This window comes from Paroedura picta, chromosome 1 (assembly GCF_049243985.1).
Source record: "Paroedura picta isolate Pp20150507F chromosome 1, Ppicta_v3.0, whole genome shotgun sequence".
NCBI lineage: Eukaryota > Metazoa > Chordata > Lepidosauria > Squamata > Gekkonidae > Paroedura > Paroedura picta.
This window is the reverse complement of record NC_135369.1, coordinates 26,506,891-26,529,271: the sequence shown is the minus strand read 5'-3', so window position 1 is coordinate 26,529,271 and position 22,381 is coordinate 26,506,891. Positions and strand designations below refer to the sequence as shown.

The window sequence follows — 22,381 nt, the reverse complement described above, 5'->3', positions numbered from 1 at the left end:
AGCCAGTTCATTCCAGCTACTTTTCAGCCAGGTTGAATCATTTGAGGAGCAGCAACTAGAGAAGTGAAGCTTGGCCCAAGGGGCATGGCTCGGTGGTAGAGCATCTGTGTTGCGTGCAGGAGGCACCAGGTTCTGTCCTTGGCATCTCCAAACACCAAGCAGTAGGTCTCTGTCTGAAATCTTGGGAAGTTTCTCCCGGTCACGCCTAACCTTGAAAGAATTGTGGTCTGACTTGGCATGAAGCAGCTTGATATAACCACCTCCACCTTTCCTTTTGTACGTTGACTGCCATCCCTTTGAGCTGTCTTTGTGCAGTCCAATAATGGTTTGTTGTGAGTTGTCTACAGAGGAGCTTCCTTGGCCCTTCCCTCTGCCACAGTGGCCTTTTGCCTCCCTGTGGACAGGTGATCAAGAATGAGCGCCCAGATGGTATCCTGCTGACCTTTGGAGGACAGACTGCCTTGAACTGCGGTGTGGAACTGACCAAGGCAGGTGTGCTGGAGCGGTACCGGGTGCGTGTCCTGGGCACCCCCGTGGCTTCCGTTGAGATGACTGAGGACCGCAAGGTCTTCGTGGAGAAGATGGAGGAGATCGGAGAACACGTGGCGCCCAGCGAGGCTGCTTGCTCCATTGAACAGGTATAGGGGTGACCTTGACCGGGCAAAGGGGGCTTTCTTTGAATAGCCAAAGGGATCATAATGTCCTGAAGTTCTTGACTAATTCCATGGGGAGGATTGGAGTTCAGGGAGGGAAGCGCAAGGTGGTTCTTATGCTATGGTGACTGAAGAGAACCTCCACATCCAGAGGCAGTCAACCTCTGAATACAGGTGGTACCAGGAGGCAACATCAGGGCAAGGTCTTGGCTTATATGCCTCCAGGCCAGGTGGTTGGCCGCTGTGTGAAACAGCCAGCTGGATTGGTCTGATATGGAAGGGCTGCTCTTACATTCTTGTGAGCTCATTTTAGCTGTGGCTCAGTGCCTCAGCATATACTCAGAATGCCTTTTTCCCCTCATCCAGTAATCACAGACTGCTTGTATGTCTCTGGATGTTCCCTGGGAAGGTTTTGTGACTAGTTCTGGGATGTAGATCACTGTGAAAGTATTATTCTTGGCATAGTTGCTGGAAAGGGTTTTCTGGCCTTCTTTGGGGAATCCTGGGGTATGACGCTGGCGTGGCTGAGAGCCTGCCTGGAGTTGTTAGTTGGCATACCTGAATGCTGCTGTTGTCTTCTTGTGTGCCAGATCCATGGAGATGGTGCTCCTAAATGCTTCCTCTCCCTCACCAATTCCCATGGCTTTTCCTTCTCTCTCTTTACCCGCAGGCTCAGGCAGCAGCTGAACGGCTTGGCTACCCGGTGCTCATGCGCTCGGCCTATGCACTGGGTGGGCTGGGCTCTGGCTTTGCCAACGGGAAAGAGGAACTGACGGCGCTCGTGAGCCAGGCCTTCGCTCACACCTCCCAGGTGCTGGTGGACAAATCCCTCAAGGGCTGGAAGGAGATAGAGTATGAGGTGGTTCGAGACGCCTACGACAATTGCATCACGGTAAGGGCCTGGGGGATTTGGGAGTGAGGGCAGGGCTCTTATCCCTGCATCCAAAGGTGGCTTGGCTAAATGTTGCAAAATAGTTTGCATAATTATCCAGCCAAATCTTTGGCTGCAGGGTAATAGTCTGTGCAGAGGCTGGACTTTAATAGTTTGTAGCAATTGGCCCTTTCCCAGTCTGTGTACAATTTTGTTCGTTCATTCGTTCATTCAATGTCTTAACCACCCCTCTCTACATCCAGGCTCAGTATAGTGTACAACATGCACCTAACAAGCTGTAAAGTCAGAAAAATCATTCAGACTGCCCAGAGGCCAGACTGAACCACTTTGAGTGTGGCAGGATTTATTCGGCCCACTAATTCCTTGGTGTCTAGTTTGTCACTTGCCCTCTGGTCTTGCACAACACTTGGAAAAGACAAAGGCAGGAGCAGAATGAGTCCCCAGCAGTCTTGCATTAAAGGCTTGGCTCACTGATTCAAATATGTACGTGGAGTTGAGTGTTGCCCCCTCGCGTTGTCATGCCCCTGGCTTCCCAGCTCTGATTCCCTTCTTCGGCAAAAAAGGGGCCTCCTATCCCTGTACCACCTAGGAGGGCTCTCCAGTGGCCTTTGTGTTTTCTCCCTCTTTCTCTCTGCTTGTTTTTCTCCTCTCTGCATTATTTCTGTTTTTTATTTCTTCTCTGTTTCTCAGCCTACCCTCTGTCCCTTTCTGATGCATCTGCTTCTTAGTTTTCTGCCTCACAGGCCTTAGTGCTGCTTCCTCTTCTTCTTCCTTTCTGCTCACCCAACACTTCTGCTTCTTCTTCCTGGCAAGTGGGGACAATTCCTCCCATTCCCTGAAGCTCCATGGCTCTGCCTAGGTAAGCTGACGGGGCCAGTTCACCATCCAAATGGACAGGTGGGCAGGCCTCGAATCAGTGGGAGCGGATGGCAGTGTGGGAGCATCCAGTGCAGGCTGCAGAAGATGTGTTTTTGCACCCACCCAGTCTCAGCCCTGGGAAAAGTGAGGTTTGGGCTGGCTCAATTGAGTTAAGGCTGGCTCTTTGTTTCTTTCTTTCTCAGAAGCTGCACTGTGTGCTGACAATCTGTTACTATCAGGTTCCTCCCCAGTAATTAGAACACTGCTGCAGCTAGGCCCTCCTCCCATCTGTCAGTTCCAGCATCTTCACCAGCTCAGCACGGACTCTTTTAAGAGGAAGAATTGGTTCCTGTACTCTGCTTTTCTCTACTCTCAGGAGTCTCGAAGGGTTTCTCCTCCCAGCGTGGTGTAATGGTTAAGAGTAGCAGACTCTAATCTGTAGAACTGGGTTTGATTCCCCACTCCCCCACATGAAGCCTGCTGGGTGACCTTGGGCCAATTTGAGAGTTGGGAGTAGAGAGAGGAAGGGAGGGCGATTGTGATCCACTTTGAGACTCCTGAAGGTAAAGAAAGGCAGGATTTAAAAACCTGCTCTCCTCCTCCTATTTCTTCCCCCCCCCCAACAGAGTAAATCAAATTATAATTAAAGTTGGGAGAGCTCAGATTAATATGTGGAAATCTAATTTTTGTACTTGATGGTTGGATCTGAGATGTGATGGACGTGGCCTGATTGAGGCTGGGTGTTCTGACGTGGTGGACTTCCTTCCTTGTCCCCTTTCCTTCTCCCTTAGGTGTGCAATATGGAGAACCTGGACCCTCTGGGCATCCACACGGGGGAATCGATCGTGGTGGCTCCCAGCCAGACACTCAACGACCGGGAGTACAACCTGCTGCGTACCACGGCCATCAAGGTGGTTCGACACCTGGGGATTATTGGCGAGTGCAACATCCAGTACGCGCTAAATCCCGAGTCTGAGCAGGTAAGCAGTGGCGGAATTGCAGTGCTTGACTCTTGTGGCCCTTTCCTGCATGCATAGGGAAAGGCTAATGGCCACGTTGGGAGGTGAATTTCTTCCAGGCTAGAGTGGGCAGAGATTCTGAGGTTTATTCTTTTTTCTGGGGGGGGATCATCTGGGCATGGAATTGGGGTCACTGTGGGTGGGCAGGTAGTTGTGAGTCTCCATCATTCTCTAGGGGGTTGGACTAGATGACCCTAGAAGTCCCTTCCACCTCCATGATTCTGCGATCTTTATAGGAGCCATGGCTCAGTGGTAGAGGGCTGGATTTGCATAGAGAGGATCTCAGGTTCGTCCCCTTGGACGAATCACCAGTAGTTGGGCTGGTGGAAAGGCCCTTCTCATTCTGAGAGTTAATGTTACTTGGAGGCAATTCAGTAGCGCTTTATATCGTTGCTGGGAGTTCCATGCCTGGAGGTGGGAGGGGGGACATTGGTGGTGGCAGCAGGCAGACGTCTTTGCTCTGCTCTCCATAGCTGGAGGGTGGTGGAAGCTGTTGGTTAGCCTTGTTGCTGCATTTCTTTCTGTCTCTCCCCCCCCCACCCCCCCACCCCCTATTCCACAGTACTACATCATAGAGGTGAACGCGCGGCTTTCACGGAGTTCTGCATTGGCAAGCAAGGCCACTGGCTACCCTTTGGCTTATGTTGCTGCCAAACTGGCTTTGGGCATCCCTTTGCCTGTCCTCAGGTAATGTCTGTACAGCTCTCAGTGCTTGGGGCATGTGCGTGTGTGTGTGTGAGAGAGAGAATGCATTGCTTAGCCTGATTCTACCCGAGATTCTTTTGACTCATTGCTTCTCCTTGGGCAGAATGGTGTGCAAGTGCAGAGAATTTGTCTAGTAGTTAGATTATTAGGGAAATCTGGGTTCCCCTCAGGTGACCTTGTTGTTTTTCAGCCTGGCCTATTTATTTACTTCATGTCTATGCCAAAAAGTGGCTTGGATTTATTCATCACAATAACCATGTGAGGTAGGGGAAGGCAGCTGAGGGTTTGAGGACTGGCCCAAGGTCACCCAGCAAGTTTTCATGGGGAGCGGGGATTCAACCCTGTGTCTCCTAGACCAGGGGTAGTCAACCTGTGGTCCTCCAGATGTTCATGGACTACAATTCCCATGAGCCCCTGCCAGTGTTTGCTGGCAGGGGCTCATGGGAATTGTAGTCCATGAACATCTGGAGGACCACAGGTTGACTACCCCTGTCCTAGACCTCAGATATACTAACTGCTGCACCACAATGGCGGTCCAAGTTTGTTGGGACTGGGGAGGAGAACTGTGCATGCTTGCCTTGAGCTCTTTTGATGAAGGGTGAGGTAAAACAGAAGTGCTCCTTTTGCTTGACTTTTCTGGGGCAAATCACTTGCTTTGCCATAGTGTTCCTTGAAGCATGTTCGACCTCATTTGTCTATTGAAAGCCACATGCTTGCGTAAAGGATTGCTCATCATAACTATTTTGGCAGCATCTCATGTTTTGCATCATTTGGCTTAGTCACCTTTCTCTCACAGCACATTGGCTCAGAGGGGAATAGATATCCCTGCTGCCTGGGGGAAAGACTGTCTTGGATATGCAACTTTCCTTTTTTTCACTTCATTATCCCCAGTCCTGCCTTCCTTCCTTCCCTCCCAGTCAGCAGCAAGAGTGAGCTTTGAGATCTCACTGGGGAATCACCACACACACACACACACACACACACACACACACACACCATGCAAAAATGTATATCAAAGCACTATTTTTAAAGGAATTCTGTGAAAAGAGAAAGCAAACTGAACTTGGCAGAACAACTTTCCCAGCCAGGTTTTCCCAGTGTGTGAATACTCCAGCATTGGGAAGGGGTGAAGTTGTAGACGAGTGGTGCTGTTATTCCTTTTGGGCTGTAGTGACCCCCTTGTTGGTTCACAGAATGGAGCGTGTTCTGACCTTGGTGCCTCATTTCCACCTGCCCTGGGCTGACCCTTCTTTGTCACTTCCCTGCTCTAGGAATTCTGTCACCAATTCCACCACAGCCTGTTTTGAGCCCAGCCTGGATTACTGCGTCGTCAAGATCCCACGCTGGGACCTCAGCAAGTTTCTGCGAGTCAGCACCAAGATTGGCAGTTCCATGAAGAGTGTGGGTGAGTGAGTGGGGGGGGTGTGTGTGTGGAGACTCTGTGTGTTGTGAGTCCAGAAGCGGAAAGGAGCAGGCCTCTTCCCAGAATGCTCTTGGGTATTCCATTGGTGCTGCTCGTAGTTGCCTGTGTCACTTGCTTCGGCTTCCTCCTGGTGGACTTCACCAATTAATCTGTTTTGCATCTGTGTTCATGGAATCAGGGCAGGTCTGTGAATGTAGTTCTGACGTCAGAACCTGAGGCCAAAGAGGCTTCTGAATCATGCTTTGAAATATTTTCCCCCAGGTCCCTTTCCCTCTGGTTTTGTACTGAATATTTAGTCTGATACTAGAGAAATTGAAAGCCTACACTCATTGTGTTGTAATAATTTGGTCCTCCTAAAAGGAGGGGCTGTGGCTCAGGGGTAGAGCATCCATTGGACATATAGAAGGTCCCAGGTTCAGTCCCAGGCATCTCCAGGTGAAAAGACCAGGTGGGAGGGAATGTGAACGATCTTACCTGAGACCCTGGAGAGACGCTGCCAGTCTGAGTAGACAGAACTGACCTCTGACTCGGTGCACGACTGCTTCGGGTATGTATGACATGACTGACATGTAGTTGAAATAATTTCCCCGCAAATCAGAGTTGCATTGGTTATAACAAAAAGCACCCTCAGTTTGGTTTCAGCCACAGTGTATCCAGAAAAGTTTCACTTCCACCCACTGTTCTCCCCTAACAGGTGAGGTTATGGCCATTGGGAGGAGCTTTGAGGAGGCCTTCCAGAAGGCTCTGCGCATGGTTGACGAGAACTGCGTAGGGTTTGACCACACCGTGAAACCCGTCTCTGACATGGTAGGCTTTCCATTGGGAGCAAAGGTGGGGTGGGCATCTGTGAACGTGGGCACAAGCACTCAGGGCTGTATACTGTCACCTTCTCCCACCACCACCACAGGAACTGGAGACTCCTACTGACAAGCGGATTTTTGTGCTGGCAGCTGCCCTGTGGGCCGGCTACTCCATCGAGCGCCTCTACGAGCTCACCAAGATCGACCGCTGGTTCCTGCACAAGATGAAGAACATCACGGACCATGCCCTGTGCCTGGAGTCCTATCGCCAGGCTGAGCCGGGCGCCATGCCGGCTCCGGTACTTAAGCTGGCCAAGCAGCTGGGCTTCTCGGACAAGCAGGTGGCTCAGGCTGTCCTCAGGTACTTGCAAGATTGTGGAGCTGAAAGCAACCCCAATAATCTGTAATTCAGAATCCTGACCCAAAGCAGAGACATAGGACCAGCTCCCTCCCTCCCAGACAGAAAGGACATTGCCTGCTGGGGGAAGGATTGGGAAGGAGGAAAGAAAGTCTGTAGAAAAAGAGGTGGGGTGCAAAAAAGCTGCAGGCTAGATTGTGCTGATGGGCTACTGTGGTGTAACACAGTAGATGCCCCCCACATGGTTCCTGGGCATACTGCACTGTAGTACCTTTCTTGGTGCCCACTAAGTGTTTTTAGAAAGGGGGTGGGGCTCCTGCCCATCTGGGTTTCTGGTTGGGTATGCAGTTTAAAATAGCACTGTTTCAGTAGCAAATGCCTCCACAGTGTTTTATTTTCTCTCCCCCTTCTTTTCCCATGTATTTTTTAATTAACCTGCCTCTCCCAGATGTTAACTCAGCACTCCAACCACCATGCCAATCTGGCTGTACTGATGCAGTGCATTCTGGTTCAGCAAAGGACCTGTCCACCCACCCTGCTCTCATCTATCTCCGTCCCTCCCTTGCAGTACAGAATTAGCTGTGAGGAAGATGCGGCACGACCTGAAGATCCTGCCGGTGGTGAAGCAGATTGACACGGTAGCAGCCGAGTGGCCGGCCCAGACCAATTACCTCTACCTCAGCTACAATGGAACTGAGCATGACCTGGCCTTCCGTGAGCCGCACGTCATGGTCATCGGCTCCGGCGTCTACCGCATCGGCAGTAGCGTAGAGTTTGACTGGTGTGCTGTTGGGTGCATCCAAGAGCTGCGCAAGGTGAGAATTCGCATTCCTGTCCCCGAGGGGCCTCCTGAGGTCCACATTGAGACAGTTAAGTGTCTGGAAGCCAAACTTTCCCAATTCATTGTTTTCTGGGTCTCACAACATTGTCTGCTCGTCTCCGTGTCCCAGCTAGACATGGATATGGTGCTACTGCACATGGGTGAGTTAACTGGTACCTGACACATGGTACAGGCCAGATTAAGAGAGAAAGCAAACAGGGAGGCATAGCCTTGCTAGAGGTTCAACAAAGGAACCCCAACTAAATACATGAATGCTGATTTGAAAGCCTGCTTACAGAATAGTAGGTGGGGAATATGATTGCAAAATAAGTTCCAGGTGTGGATATTTTCCCTTCTCTCTTCCCTCCTCCCCACCACAGATGGGCTACAAAACCATCATGGTGAACTACAACCCTGAGACAGTGAGCACCGACTACGACATGTGTGACCGTCTCTACTTTGACGAGATGTCCTTCGAGGTGGGTCCTGCACATTTGTGTTCTGGGGGCCTGGTGGGGAGGCTCTCAGAAGTTTGGTGTAACAACATATGTTGTAGTCCCGGGCAGAGTGGGGTGGGGCTGGGGAATGGGCTGTTCTGTTTTTTCCAGGAATTGCAGAAGCTCCCCTCCTCGTGTAGAATTCAAGGAGAAGCAGTGAACCAGTGTAGTGAGAGAGAGCCAGTGTGAGCTAGCAGTTAAGAGGGGTAAACTCTAATCTGGAGAATGGGTTGAATTCCTCACTCCATCTCACGAAGCTTGCTGGATGACCTTGTGTCAGTCACAGTTCTCTCGGAACTCTCTCAGCCCCACCTACTTCACAAGGTGCCTCATGAGAAGAGGAAATTAATGTGATCGTAAGCTACTTTGAGACTCTGCCATGGATGCTTTCTGAGTGGCTTTGAGCCAAGTCTGTCTTCCTCTCAACCTTGCCTCACAAGGTTGTTGTAAAGATAATAATGGAGTAGGGGAGAATATTGTAATCCGCTTTGTGTATCCATTGGAGAGAAAGGAGGGGGCATAAATGAAGTAAAATAGATAAAAATTACAAACTCCAAGTAGTCTTCTGTGCAGTGAGAAATAGGGGTGTGTGTCCTGCCTTGGACTGTCCTGTAGCCCTGCTGATGACATTGGACTAAATCAGTGTAAACAAACTGGAGTGGTTAGTGCTCATAAAGGAACTTTCATTTGCAGCAGATGCTGGAATAGAGATCTATGTTTTCACTACTGCAAGGCTGGCTTCGCCTTATTCTGTTTTTCTTCCCCCTCTTGTGACAGGTGGTGATGGATATCTATGAGCTAGAGAACCCCGAGGGAGTGATCCTGTCCATGGGAGGGCAGCTCCCCAATAACATTGCCATGGCGCTGCACCGGCAGCAGTGCAGAATCCTGGGCACCTCCCCGGAGGCCATTGACTCTGCTGAAAACCGGTTCAAGTTCTCCCGCCTTCTGGACACCATCAACATCAGTCAGCCCCTCTGGAAGGAGCTGTCAGACATGGAGGTAAAAAGGCCACAGCTGGTGCCTTGGAACTTTCAGCAGGCCTGCCGGGCAGAATAGGCAGTGGGTCCCCTTTCATGACTCCCACAAATTGGCATTGACCTGTTACATTGGCAGGCAGATCATAGAATCATAGAGTTGGAAGAGGCCATACAGGCCATCTAGTCCAACCCCCTGCTCAACGCAGATGGTAAGCTGTCATCTTTCCTCCTGGGGGGCCTGGGGTGAATGGGAGAGAACTAGGACCCAAGCAAGATACACTCCCTGCCACTTTCTTAGGAATAATTAAAAGCAGCACAGATCATATGAAGTTGTAGAATGCTTGCTTTTATGGACATTGTTGAGAAAAAGGTAGACCTGTGGAAGAGGGGGCCAGCTTGTTGACTGCAGGTTTAGAAACAACTAGGAGCAGTGGGTTCAAGAATATTAGAAAGCATTTTCGAATGGTGTGGGTTGTTCGTAGATGGAATATGCTGTCTCAGAGGGTGGTGGAGCCTCCTTTGTTCAAAGTTTTTAAGAGGAGATTGGATGAGCCCCTGTTCTAGCAAGATATTATGCTGCGTATTTGCGGGATATCTACATGATGCTGTTTACTAATTTCCTGATAAATTACTCTGTCCTTATACCTGCACGGTGATGATTCCTATTTCATTTTCTGAGGAAGTGTGCCTGCACACGAAAGCTCACACCTCGAATAAAACTTTGTTGGTCCTAAAGGTGCCTTTGGACTCAAATTTTGTTCTGTTCCTTTGGGCCAACATGGCTACACACCTGAATTTGTCAGGAGTATGTGATGTTTAAGGCCTCTTGTATCGCAGGGTATAAGGCAGCCGATATGCTGTCTGAAGCTCTGACCATGAGGCTGGGAGTTCGATTTCAGCAGCCGGCTTAAGGTTGACTCAGCCTTCCATCCTTCCGAGGTTGGTAAAATGAGTACCCAGCTTGCTGGGGGGTAAAATGGTAATGACTGGGGAAGGGAATGGCAAACCACCCTGTATTGAGTCTGCCAAGAAAACACTAGAGGGCGTCACCCCCAAGGGTCAAACATGACCCAGTGCTTGCACAGGGGATACCTTTACCTTTACCCTTATGTGATATTTAAGTCCCCATGAAGGTGGGGAGCTGGGCTGGATGGCTAGCTGCATATGATTCTGAGCTGTGCATGAATTTAGGGGAGGTACCTGGGCTGCTTCCACATGGAGATGAGTCTCAGTGTAGCTCTCATTGCTGCTGAAAATGCCAAAGGCATCTCTGTCCCTTTCGGTTGCAAAATTATAAGGAGAAATGTGCAGTCTTAATATTGCCCCTTATAACTCTGCAACCAGAAGGTCTAGAGGCTTGCTGTTTCTTAAACTTTGGAACTAGATCATATAGCTAATACCAATTTTAAAAAGGAAAAGGCTTGGGGAAAATACTCCAGTGTGTGCTTGTGGGGAAATAACTAGCTGTAGAACTGAAGTGAGGAAAACAGTGCACTGAAAAATGTGCACTTTCCCATCCATATGATGACCAGAGGGACTTTAACTGTGATGTTCCTGAAAGTATTGTACCAAACCAAATTTGGGAAGGAGCACAGTGCAGTGTGACAAAAGTGGATAGAGGACGAGGTCACTTGAATGCTCCTGAAAACATAAGGAAGCCAAGATGGAGCAGAAGCTTCCTTATAGTAAAAAGAAATGGAAATGGAAAACATGACAGAGGATGTGCTAAAGTTGGCAGGGGCATATGTGTTTGTGTGTGTCTCTTTTCAAGTACCCTCATCGCCATCTAGTGACATCTGTGCATGTCTATCCTGCAGTCTGCCAAACAGTTCTGCTGCAAGGTGGGATATCCCTGCGTGGTGCGCCCCTCCTATGTACTCAGTGGTGCCGCCATGAATGTGGCCTACTCAGACAGCGATCTGGAGAGGTTCCTCAGCAACGCCGTGGCCGTCTCCAAGGAGCAGCCGGTTGTCATCTCCAAGTTCATCCAGGAAGCCAAGGTGAGCGGGGTTGTCGGAGGCTGGTGTGATTTTGCCATCAGCCCGTTGCAGGGATGCTTTTGTTGCATTGCTCAGTTGCGGGCTTGAATCAAGACCACCAGAGAAGCAGTTGATTTGCTTGGCCTGCAAGGAGCTCTCCTCCTCCAAGGAAGTGGCACCAGGAAACCCCAGTTAAGCAAGCAGGTTTATTTAGGAGGCAAAGGAGTAAGAATAAATGGATACTGCTGTTTCTCTTGCAAACATGGAAGCAAACTTGGCCTTGCTTTCATGTTCCCCTTTTGAGGCTGGCTTCTCCTAGTGCTGAGAATGTCAGATTCAGATTTCAGAAGCTAACAGCAATATTTTCCTTTGTTCTAAAGTCAAGTAAGTGACTAACTGTCCTTCTTGAGGGTCTGCCACTTAGAATCTGGCAGATGCTTCCATCAATAAGTGGCACCTGGAGAGACCTCAGAGTTCAGTGACATGGAAAGTGGGGAGAGGGGTTGATAAGTCACGTGCCTTCTTGTGAAAGACTTCGATTTCTAAATAAGTAAACTCATGGAATTAAAGTTTATTTATTTAAGAATATGCAAGCATCTACTTTGAAGGCATAGGACTGATTCACAAAGCATAGGGTGAACAATATAGGGGCTCTTCCCCCTCCCTTGGGAACTTGAACCAGGCACAGTTCAAAGGAGTCAAAACATAGAGATAAGCATTTGGCCATCAAGGAACAGGAAGGTCTGAGAACTACAGGATACTAAGGAAAGGGGGAGAAAGGAATGTGGAAGGAGGGTAAGGAGACATAAAGCATAGTGGCAGGAAATTGACCTTGGGGTGTCAAGCAAGAGCATCTGTGTTACATCAGAGCAAAAGGCCAGGCTAGATAACCACCATAACAGACAACAAAATAAGATCATGGCAGAAATACTTGGGGCTTCTGACACTCCTGAAGTACTGGAGGAGCTCCTAATGCAGCCTTACCAGGAGCATTTGGGGCTTACCAACACATGCCCTCTCTCAGTATTTGACTGCAGGCCTGGCATCTTGCAGGGAATGAGACCTTAGAAAGCCTTTCATTTAAAACCTGCTGTCCAGCGGACAGGTGGCAGATCAGAATGGAGTCTGGTTATTACCTGGAGGAGCAAATTGGTCATGTTCAAATGTTGCAGGAAAGCAAGTGCTTCCAGGGGCAGGTGCGCCTTCTGTTTCAGCCTTCACTGTCTCAGAAATGGCTGCTGCTTTGCAGGGCATACGGCTCATGGTTTCTAAGCTGGGTGCTTGGATGGCGCTTGGCTCAGTCTGCACCACTGTCCCCTGCCCCTGTTCAACATGGATGCTGGAGTCAAAGAGCTCTGTGAGTGCTGCCGTGTGCTGACGCTTTTGGCCCTTTTTCTGAACAGGAGATTGATGTCGATGCCATCGCCTGTGACGGGGTGGTGGTGGCCATTGCCATTTCTGAGCATGTGGAAAATGCGGGCGTGCACTCGGGGGACGCCACGCTGGTGACCCCGCCACAGGACATCACTCCCAAGACTCTGGAGCGGATCAAGGCCATTGTGCATGCCATCGGGCAGGAGCTGCAAGTTACGGGGCCGTTCAATCTGCAACTCATTGCCAAGGTAACTGGAATGCAGCAAGAAAGTGAGAGAGCAGCTGTTGAGGCGGACGACGTGGGCCTGGGTCAAATCCCTGCTCAGTCACAGGCTTCCTGGTTGGCCTTGGGTGCCATCTGTGTGGCTGCCCCAGTAGCCAGCGGCTCAGACAGCAGGAATAGTGAACCACCTCATCTTGTTGCTTTGAATAAAGGATCATAAAAGTGCTACATTTTCCATGTTGGTAGTTGGCTTCTGACAATGATGAGGGATCTCCTGTGTTTTCCTGGTCAGTATCAGCAAGGAGGGCACTGGCCAGTTCTGGAGGTGATCAAACTGTTCTTCTCTGCTCTGAGAGCTAGCTTGGTGGAGTGGTTAGGAGTGCTGACTTCTAATCTGGAGAGCCTGGCTTGATTCCCTGCTCTTCCCCCACCTGCAGGCAGCTGGGTGACCTTGGGCTTGCCATGACACTGATAAAGCTGACCGAGCAATAAGATCAGGGCTCTCTCAGCCTCACCCACCTCACAGGGTCTCTGTTGAGGGGAGAGGAAAGGGAAGGCAATTGTAAGCCACTTTGAGACTCCTTTGGGTAGAGAAAAGTGGCATATAAAAAAACAACTCTTCTTCTTCTACCTCACAGGGTTTCTGTTGAGGGGAGAGGAAAGGGAACGCTCTTTGAGACTCCTTTGAGTAGAGAAAAGTGGCATATAAAAAACAATTCTTCTACCTCACAGGGTTTCTGTTGAGGGGAGAGGAAAGGGAAGGCAATTGTAAGCCACTTTGAGACTCCTTCGGGTAGAGAAAAGCGGCTATAAGAACCAACTTCTTCTAGTCACAACCCTGATAGTGCTGTTCTCCCAGAGCTGTTCTCAACCTCAACTACCTCAGAGGGCGCCTGTTGTGGGGAGAGGAAAGGGAAGGCCACTCCGAGATTCCATATGGTACAGAAAAGCCGGGTCTAAACACCAACTCTTTCTCTTCTTTCCAGCATGACCAGCTGAAGGTGATAGAGTGCAACGTACGGGTTTCCCGATCCTTCCCCTTTGTCTCCAAGACTCTGGGTGTGGATCTTGTGGCTCTTGCCACCCAAGTGATTGTAGGAGAGGAGGTGGAGCCCGTTGGACTCATGGCAGGCACCGGCATTGTTGGGGTCAAGGTGAGTGGCCAAGGTGCAGGCGGTCATCTGCCAGGAGGCAGCAGAATCTAGCATTTCCACTTCCTTGGAACTTCGGCTGCTTTTCTCTCTCGCTGAGAAGACTCTTATCCCTGCATCTCTGCCTTCCCGCTCAGGTCCCCCAGTTCTCGTTCTCGCGCCTGGCGGGTGCCGATGTTGTCCTGGGTGTGGAGATGACCAGCACAGGGGAGGTGGCTTGCTTCGGCGAGAACCGTTGTGAGGCCTACCTCAAAGCCATGTTGAGCACCGGCTTCAAGATCCCCAAGAAGAACATCCTGCTGACTATCGGTAGCTACAAGGTGAGCGGAAAAAGAAGGGAGAGCCATTTTGGCTCTGTGCAGAACCCGCCAGCACTGGTGTCTTAAGGTGCTTCTGCCAGAGCCCCTGTTGTTGAATGTTTAAATAGACCCCCAGGAAAATTGACCACTTTTTCTTTCCTCCAGAAGTACATTTATTATTTATAAGAGAGGATTGTAACTAAAAAATTTCCAAATTTTCATGGAAATTTTAACTCATGACAATGACAAATCTATGGGAGCCCTGAGCTTGTTTCTCTGCAACGAAGTAGTCCCATCTGGGAGTGATGGGAGACAATGACACCTGAAGGGGAAGGCGTCCTTCGCGGTCCACCTCCAATTAGTCGACGGACCACATGTGGTTAGCGGCCCACAGGTTGGGGATCGCTAATTTAGAGTCAGGAGTGCCCTGCAGTGAAAGCAAGTGCCCCTCAGAAATGGAAGGTGTGTCCCATATCTTCTCCCTTGGCATCTCTTTCAGAACAAGAGCGAGCTCCTTCCCACCGTGCGCACCTTGGAGAGTCTGGGCTATAACCTCTATGCCAGCCTGGGCACTGCTGACTTCTATACAGAGCATGGCATCAAGGTGGGTATAGATGGGCAGGTGAGATCCTGCACTAGGGAAGGTTTGGGATTGCCGCTATTTGTTTCATGCCTGACATTGTGTCTGCTTTTAGCCCGTCATGGTTTTGGAAAAGGCAGAGACAATGGCAGCACAGCTGTGAGAATGTTAATTCATTTATTAAGGAATTCCTTATCACATTTTTCTCCCCAATATGGAAGACCCAAAGCAGCTCATAGAAAATACAGTTTAAACAAATGAAGGATTTGGGGCCAATAAAATGTAAATAAACAAAAAATATCCAGAGGCAGGCTGAGAATCCACTAGGATTGTTCTTCAAGACAGTTGGCCGTGAGCCAGGATGGTATTCTACTTTTTAAATTTCATTGTTCTACAGTTTTGCAATCCCGCAGCATTGCTTTCTTTGTTCTGTGTATGCTATCCTGGCTTTTTTGCATTGTTTCCTGCTATCTGCCTTCAGTCCCTTACACTTCCCCTCACAATAATCCGTCTTCATATAATCCTTGTGTGCAGTGCAGAAAAAACTTTGTGACATGAGTCGCACGTACAAAAATGGCTCTCCTTCTTATACCTACACTTGCCGATTGCCAGACTCTCAGGACACCGTGCCTCTTCTGCTGACACTGGGCATATGGGTCAGTACTGGGGCTTCAAGAAGCTACAGTCTCTCCCTCAAGCTAGCCCTGTTTTAGCACAAAAGTCAGGTCCTGGGATGTCCAAAGCGGCACCTGGTGTGTTCGTTGTGACCTTTTCCTTGAAGGCCTTTTTTCTTGAGGTAGGTGAAGGCTGTGGACTGGCACTTTGAGGAGGCTGACGGCAGCGAGATTCCAGGCAAGGACACGCAGCAGCGCAGCATTTTGGACTACTTGGCTGAGAATCACTTTGACTTGGTGATCAACCTATCCATGCGCAACTCGGGCGGGCGCCGGCTCTCCTCCTTCGTCACCAAGGGGTACCGCACCCGACGCCTGGCTGTCGACTACTCTGTGCCCCTCATCATTGACATCAAGTGCACCAAGCTCTTTGTCGAGGTAGGAGAGGCGACCAAAGGAGGGGAGGGAGAAAAGGGACTGTGAAGGGTCTCCTTTGCTTAGCCTGCTTAGGCAGATGGGCCTTAGCTCAGTGTCAGAGCTTCGACTTAGCATGCAGAAGGTCCCAGGATCATCCTCTGGCATCTCCAGTTAAAAGGATCAGGCAAGGTGACAGGAAGGAGCCTGAGACCCTGGGGATTTGCTGCCTGTTGCAGTAGAGAATGCTGACTTTAGACAAAAGGTTGGTCTAAGGCACCTTCACAGGACATGTGGCTCTGCCTGTGAGATTTGAATCCTTTCTCTCTTCTGCACAGGCATTGGGCCAGATTGGGGGCCCTCCTCCGTTGAAGATGCATGTGGACTGCATGACCTCGCAGAAGCTCATCCGCTTGCCAGGTAGGTCCAAAGTTGAGGTGGTCTGGAGCTTTGATGGCAAGAGAGTTTACTCAGGGGAGAGTGGAAGACAATGTCCTTATCTAAGTGGAAGACAATGTCCTTATCCATGTCTTGCATCTTCCTAGTCTTGGTACTGGGCATGATAAACTGAGTTTAGAGTCTAGAGAGTGAGATCTGCCTTCAGAACCATTTGTGGGCCCAGAATGGACTGCAGGAGATGTGGATGGGTCTTTTCCTTACCATCTGAGCTGGACGTTCCCTCCCAGCACCTTTCTCCTGTTGTTCTGAATAGCTGGCTCTTTGAGCTCCTGCCAACCCTGCCCCAGCTCCACAGAGACCCTCAACTAGGCTTTCTCAATCAGGGTTTTGTGAAGCCCTGGGATTTCGCCAATTGGGAGGGAGTTAATTCCTTTTATATATATTTTAAAACATTTGTTGAGTGACATGATTGTATATGGTCATGTCGACCACACCTACCTGTTGTAGGGGGAGGAAGGTGATTCTAAGCCGCTTTGAAACTGCTTAGGGTAGACCAGCCTTTCTCAACTTTTTTATTGTTTAGAACCCCCTGAAATAGTCTTCAGACTTCAAGAAACCCCAGAAGTGGTGTGATGGTGCAGAATATGTTTGGGAAGCATAGCTGTGCGTCACCTGGGGTCCCTCCCTTCCCCACCCCCTCCAGGCCCACATATGGTCATGTCACCTGATAAATGTTTTAACAACTTTTAAAAATATATTTAAAATGAATTAACTCCCACCCATTTGGGAAACCCTTCCAGCACCATCAAGAAATCCTAGATTTCATAAAGCCCTGGTTGAGAAAGCTTGGGGTAGACAAAAAAACCTACTCTGCTTTTGCCTCAGAGGGTTGTTGTGAAGATAGATTGGGGAGAGGAAGAATGCAATCAGGCTGTTAGGGTTCCCCACTGGGGAAGAAACACGTGGGGTTTAAATGAAGTAAAATAAAATGAACTTGTGTCCCATTAATTGCTCCCAAATGCCTGAAGTTTGCTCTCAAATGCCTTAAATGCCTTAAGAGTCTACCTTGAAAAATCTATATAAGCCTTGAAGTGCCTTTTCTCCCTGTTGTTCTCCATGGGCTGCAGTGGAGCGCAGAAGTAACAGGAAGGATGTTCCCTCCCCCAAACTTCAGGGCCCTTACTGTTTTCCTCTTCCAGGACTGATCGATGTCCATGTGCATCTGCGTGAGCCAGGAGCTTCTCACAAAGAGGACTTTGGTTCTGGCACAGCTGCTGCCCTGGCGGGAGGCATCACCATGGTGTGTGCCATGCCCAATACCACCCCTGCAATCATCGATGCTGGATCCTTTGCCCTGGCGCAGAAGGTAATCGCTGGCCAGGCTTATGGAGGGAGACAGGGCAGTGAGTCATGGCAGAACAGATGGGGCTTTTCCAGAGGGCATGTGCATTGTAGCCAGTGGAGCAAGACCCTTGGTCTGCATTAGAGTAGTGAGGGTGCTGTAAAGCTGCTGCATTAAAATGCTCGGCGTAGTGGTTACAGTGTCAGATTAGGACCTGGGACACCCAAGTTTGAATTCCTACTCTGCCTACAGGGTCCCTAATGGGAGGAAAGCAGAGTATAAATAAATAATTTGAAAGAGGGTTATTTTACTGAAGGGGATCAATCCTGAGAACAGCAGGGGTAGTGACATGTCTGGGTGGGGTGGGGTTGGGCCTTCGTTTTGTCAGTTTGGAGGCCTTGTTTTAAGGCGTGAGTGTTGTTAGGTAAACGCAATGGTTTCTGCCTCTCAGATGAAGTTATGCTTACTATTTAGAAGTGCCTCTTGTGTCCTTGTGAACCTAAGTTAGGTTTCCACAAAATGGGATGTGCTGGGAGCTGCCTACAAGGGAGCTGGTCCAGGTCCAGGGCATCAGAGCCCTTTTGTGGGACTCTTCATCAATTCTCCAGTAGCACCTTTAAGACCAACAAAGATTCATCAGGTCTGAGTGGGATAAAAGCAGCATGACAAAAAAGGAAGCAGATTTGCCTTTTGAGTTCAGTATCTCACTGACTGTTTCTCTCCCCAGTTGGCAGAGACAGGGGCCCGCTGTGATTTCGCCCTGTACGTGGGAGCGTCTTCTGACAATGCCAGCTCTCTAGGGCCTATTGCTGGGCTCGCTGCTGGCCTCAAGATGTACCTGAATGACACCTTCTCTGACCTCAAGATGGATAACGTTTCTTTGTGGATGGAGGTGGGTCTGTGGCAATGTGGTGGTGGTGGGGAATGGGGACTTGTATGGATATTGTCCCCCTTTTCCTTTGTTCCCAAATCCTTCACTGCCCAACTAGACTGCTTGCCTATTCATGGCAGCTCTTGGATAGGGAAGGCCAATGTGATAACCTTATGTTGGTTTCAGCAGGCCTGTTCTTTTCTTCTGGACTTCTGTGACATTAATCCGTATTTGACCTCTTCTTCTGCTCTTCCCCTAACTCTCCAGCATTTTGAAAAATGGCCCAAACACCTTCCGATTGTGGCACATGCTGAGAAACAAACAGTGGCTGCCATCCTGATGGTTGCCCAGCTGTATCAGCGCCCGGTCCATATCTGCCATGTGGCTCGCAAGGAGGAGGTGAGTGCCTTTGCTGTGGGCAGGGAGGGATTTAAAAAAAATGGTTGAGGGGTCTTTGATCTAGTGTGGTGGGGAAGGGGATTCTTGTGCTGAAATCTCAGTGGCTGGCTTTGGGAAGAATCTTCCCTTCCTGATTGGGCAGGGGCTGTGTTTTGGGGCACAAAAGCTGCTTTACATGAAGAAAGTCTCAGTTTCAGTCTCCAGCATCTCAAGTTAACAGGTTCAGGTAGCAGACAATGTGAAAGACCTCTTCCTTGGAGAATCATTGGCAGATAGAACAGACAGTACTATGATAGACCAGTGGTCTGACTCAGTATTAAGTGGCTTCATGAATCTTGTCCAGTGTGCCTCAACCTATACAAGCAGAGTTTCTGACACATTAATGAGATAAAGTTTGCATTTTATTTGTTTGTCTTTCTGTTAATTTTCACTCCATTCACTTGGTGGCCCATACTAAAGTTCCAAATTGCAGGATCAAGGTGAATCCCGTGTGCACACATAATGTGCATGGAGGAACAGCAAAGCCACTTTGAGACTCTTTCGGGTAGAGAAAAGCAGCATATAAGAACCAACTTTTCTTTTTCTTCCATAGATCTTGATCATCAAGGCAGCCAAGCAAAAAGGCATTGAGGTGACGTGTGAGGTGGCACCTCACCACCTCTTCCTGTGCCAGGAGGACCTGGGGCGCATTGGGGAAGGCCGAGGCCAAGTACGGCCTATGCTGGGCACCCGTGAGGACATGGAAGCACTCTGGGACAACCTGGACACCATTGACTGTTTTGCCACAGACCATGGTAACGTATAGGGCTGGGCCAGAGTCAAAGAGCAATTGGGTTGTTCTTCCATCCTTCAGTGGGCACTAGTGATTTCCTGAGCCTTTCATGTTGTGGGGTTCTACTCTGTGTTGTGTGCATTCATGCATTCATGTGTCCAGGGTTGCAGTGTGCCATAAAGGGCCTATCATGCCCACTGCCTATAGCTAAGAGGGGCAGGGAGGAGCTGTAATGAGAGCTGCTTCTCTGCCACGTGTCTCTTCTCCCTTCTAGCTCCACACACACTGGAGGAGAAGCTTGGGAAGGACCCTCCTCCTGGTTTCCCAGGACTGGAGACGATGCTGCCCCTCCTGCTGACAGCTGTGTCTGAGGGACGCCTCACTGTGGAAGATATTGTCAAGCGCCTCTATGAGAACCCCCGACGCATCTTCGGACTGCCTGTGCAGGAGGACACCTACATTGAGGTATATGGCCTGGGTAAGCCAGAGGCCTAATTGAGGTATATGGCCAGGGTAGGCTTGAGGCCTGCATTGAGGTATATGGCCTGGGTAGGCCTGAGGCCTAATTAGGTATATGGCCAGGGTAGGCTTGAGGCCTGCATTGAGGTATATGGCCTGGGTAGGCCTGAGGCCTAATTGAGATATATGGCCTGGGTAGGCCTGAGGCCTATACTGAGGAACTGTCTTATGAAACTCTTTTGACTTGGAAATGGTACATCAGGAGCCATCTTACAGTCACAGCTTGGCTGGCTTCCTTCCCTTGCATTCCTGTTGTTGCCTGAACATCCAGGAGCCCCTCCTGCTGTGGGGTCACATGCCAAAGGTCATGGCTATACTGTGCAGTTGCACAATTTTTCAGTGAAGTTCTCATAGCTCACACCTGCCCAGGCATCCTTGCCAGTGTCAGCAGTTCTTTTTTTGAAAAAGAGAAATAAAAGTGTAATAGAAATATATGAGAGGCACAGAAAAGGGATTTTATACATACAATTATTCAGAATTTGCTCTGGATTTCATAATATATTAAACAAGCAAGGGAAGAAGAGGCTCTCCCCAACATCCTCCTCCTCATAATCTGTACAATAATCTTTACTTCAGTTATTATAACCAATCTATTTTGCCACTATGTTATTATTTTCATCATTACTATGTGTCCCACATCACACACCTCATCTACTGCCCCTCCCCCCAGTCAAAGCCACCTCCCAACTACAGTCTTGTTCTAAGTGAGGAGAGGGATATAGTATCTGTCTGATTGACGTTGACATTGTTTGCACAATTTAATTTTAGTTTAAACATTTTATTGTATGGTTTTCATTAGTGTTGCTATGTTTACATGTTGTACACTGTCCTGAGCTGGTTTGTTGAGAGGGTGTTATAGAAATCAAACAATAATTTATAACTGATAATATATCAAAATGGATGAAAATTAAAATCCATTAGCTATTTCATATTGAAGAAAAAACACCAGTTAAAAAATGAAAGGTACTACGACAGTATCTCCAGTTCTTGATGAAACTGCTCTTCCTGGCAGGTGGATCTGGAGCAGGAGTGGCTGGTGCCTACCTACACAACCTTCAGCAAGTCCCGGTGGACACCGTTTGAAGGGATGCGGGTCAAGGGGACAGTCCGGCGTGTCATCCTGCGTGGAGAGGTGGCCTACATTGATGGGCAGGTAAGAAAAGAGATGCTGATGAAGGAGGTGGAGGGCAAACAGCTTGGCTCTCCAGGGAAGGACTGGGTGTCCTTGAGAAGGTTCCAGAAGCAGGTTGACAGAATTGCCCGCTGTGATAATTTTTGTGTCTTGCAGGTCCTTGTACCACCAGGCTACGGGCAGGATGTACGAAAATGGCCAACAGGCACGGTGGTTCCACATCCAGCTCCAGCCAAGGAGATCCTGAAGGTAAGCACTGGCACCATACCCAAATGGCGCTCTCAGGATGTGGGGAAGACTTATGCCCTCCTCCCAACAGAGAGGATGTTGAAGCAAACAAGCAATGTGGTCAAGGAAGGCACTTTGGAGGGCAAATGCAGGATGGAGGGCAAATGTTAAAATGTAGGAGTGGGTGCCCCACCCCTTTCTGTGTCCCAAGAAGACCTCCTTTTTTGCAGACGCCCGAGCGCCCTCGCCCTACGGTGCAAGCAGAAGCCTTGCGCAGCCGAGCATCAAGTCCTCGCCGAGCAGGCCCAGTGGGAGATGCTCGCTTTCATCTGCCACCCCGCATCCACCGTGCCTCAGACCCTGGGCTGCCAGGTGATATTTGAGAGAAGCAGGCAAAGAGCATTTTGGGAAGGGAGGGTTGGTGGTATTTGCGGGCTGTTCTTTCTTCTCCCCTAACCTCTGTTATTCTTGTTTCTTCTTCCTGCAGCTGAAGACCTCAGGGAAAAGATTGTCAAAAAAGCAACTGAGCCTGGTCAGTTTTCCTTCTGGCTCCTCCTCTCAATTTTGGGAATAATTCAGATCCCTTGTTTTCTCCTCCCTTTCCAGTTCTGTGATCAGAATCCACCAGCCATGTGGAAAGAAGTTGCTCTTCTAGACCTCGTTTTAATCCAGTTTGGCTCATGGGGATTTGGTACTTTTGGAATGTGCAGCCCTTGATGGGATGGGGAATAGCTAGAAGGAGAGAGGACTGGAGTGAAACAGTGACTGCTTAGGAAGAAGGGGCAGGCTCTGTGTGGCAGGGAGTCCTTGACTTGTGGCTTCTGGGTTCAGTCCTAGCATTTTTTAAAGAAAACATATGATTGCCCTTTAGAGAAGAAGACGAGTTGGTTTTATACACCACTTTTCACTACCTGAAGGAGTCTCAATGTGGCTTACAATCACCTTCCTCTCCCCATAACAGACACCTGGTAAGGTAGATGGGATTGAGAGAGCTCTGACAGGGCTGCTCTGTGAGAACAGCACTATCAGGACTGTGACTAGCACAAAAGCGTGGGGGAATCGAATCCAGATCACCAGATT

At 49.4% G+C, this 22,381-nt stretch overlaps 1 protein-coding gene across 1 annotated transcript in view; it reads left to right on the top strand.

Moving 5' to 3' along the window:
- The window catches only part of CAD (carbamoyl-phosphate synthetase 2, aspartate transcarbamylase, and dihydroorotase), a 47,861-nt gene that overhangs the window by 20,787 nt on the left and 4,693 nt on the right, over positions 1 to 22,381 (top strand). Inside the window, exons 11-36 of the mRNA XM_077330203.1 lie at positions 405 to 638; positions 1,324 to 1,545; positions 3,195 to 3,383; positions 3,985 to 4,109; positions 5,399 to 5,532; positions 6,245 to 6,357; positions 6,458 to 6,711; positions 7,277 to 7,523; positions 7,909 to 8,007; positions 8,803 to 9,027; positions 10,823 to 11,005; positions 12,388 to 12,606; positions 13,568 to 13,735; positions 13,870 to 14,052; positions 14,531 to 14,635; positions 15,412 to 15,663; positions 15,978 to 16,059; positions 17,238 to 17,404; positions 18,108 to 18,272; positions 18,519 to 18,650; positions 19,243 to 19,444; positions 19,697 to 19,887; positions 20,954 to 21,094; positions 21,230 to 21,322; positions 21,532 to 21,673; positions 21,789 to 21,833. Of these exons, the coding sequence (XP_077186318.1) occupies positions 405 to 638; positions 1,324 to 1,545; positions 3,195 to 3,383; positions 3,985 to 4,109; positions 5,399 to 5,532; positions 6,245 to 6,357; positions 6,458 to 6,711; positions 7,277 to 7,523; positions 7,909 to 8,007; positions 8,803 to 9,027; positions 10,823 to 11,005; positions 12,388 to 12,606; positions 13,568 to 13,735; positions 13,870 to 14,052; positions 14,531 to 14,635; positions 15,412 to 15,663; positions 15,978 to 16,059; positions 17,238 to 17,404; positions 18,108 to 18,272; positions 18,519 to 18,650; positions 19,243 to 19,444; positions 19,697 to 19,887; positions 20,954 to 21,094; positions 21,230 to 21,322; positions 21,532 to 21,673; positions 21,789 to 21,833 (4,312 nt within the window). The remainder of the gene's footprint in view (positions 1 to 404; positions 639 to 1,323; positions 1,546 to 3,194; positions 3,384 to 3,984; positions 4,110 to 5,398; positions 5,533 to 6,244; positions 6,358 to 6,457; positions 6,712 to 7,276; positions 7,524 to 7,908; positions 8,008 to 8,802; positions 9,028 to 10,822; positions 11,006 to 12,387; positions 12,607 to 13,567; positions 13,736 to 13,869; positions 14,053 to 14,530; positions 14,636 to 15,411; positions 15,664 to 15,977; positions 16,060 to 17,237; positions 17,405 to 18,107; positions 18,273 to 18,518; positions 18,651 to 19,242; positions 19,445 to 19,696; positions 19,888 to 20,953; positions 21,095 to 21,229; positions 21,323 to 21,531; positions 21,674 to 21,788; positions 21,834 to 22,381) is intronic.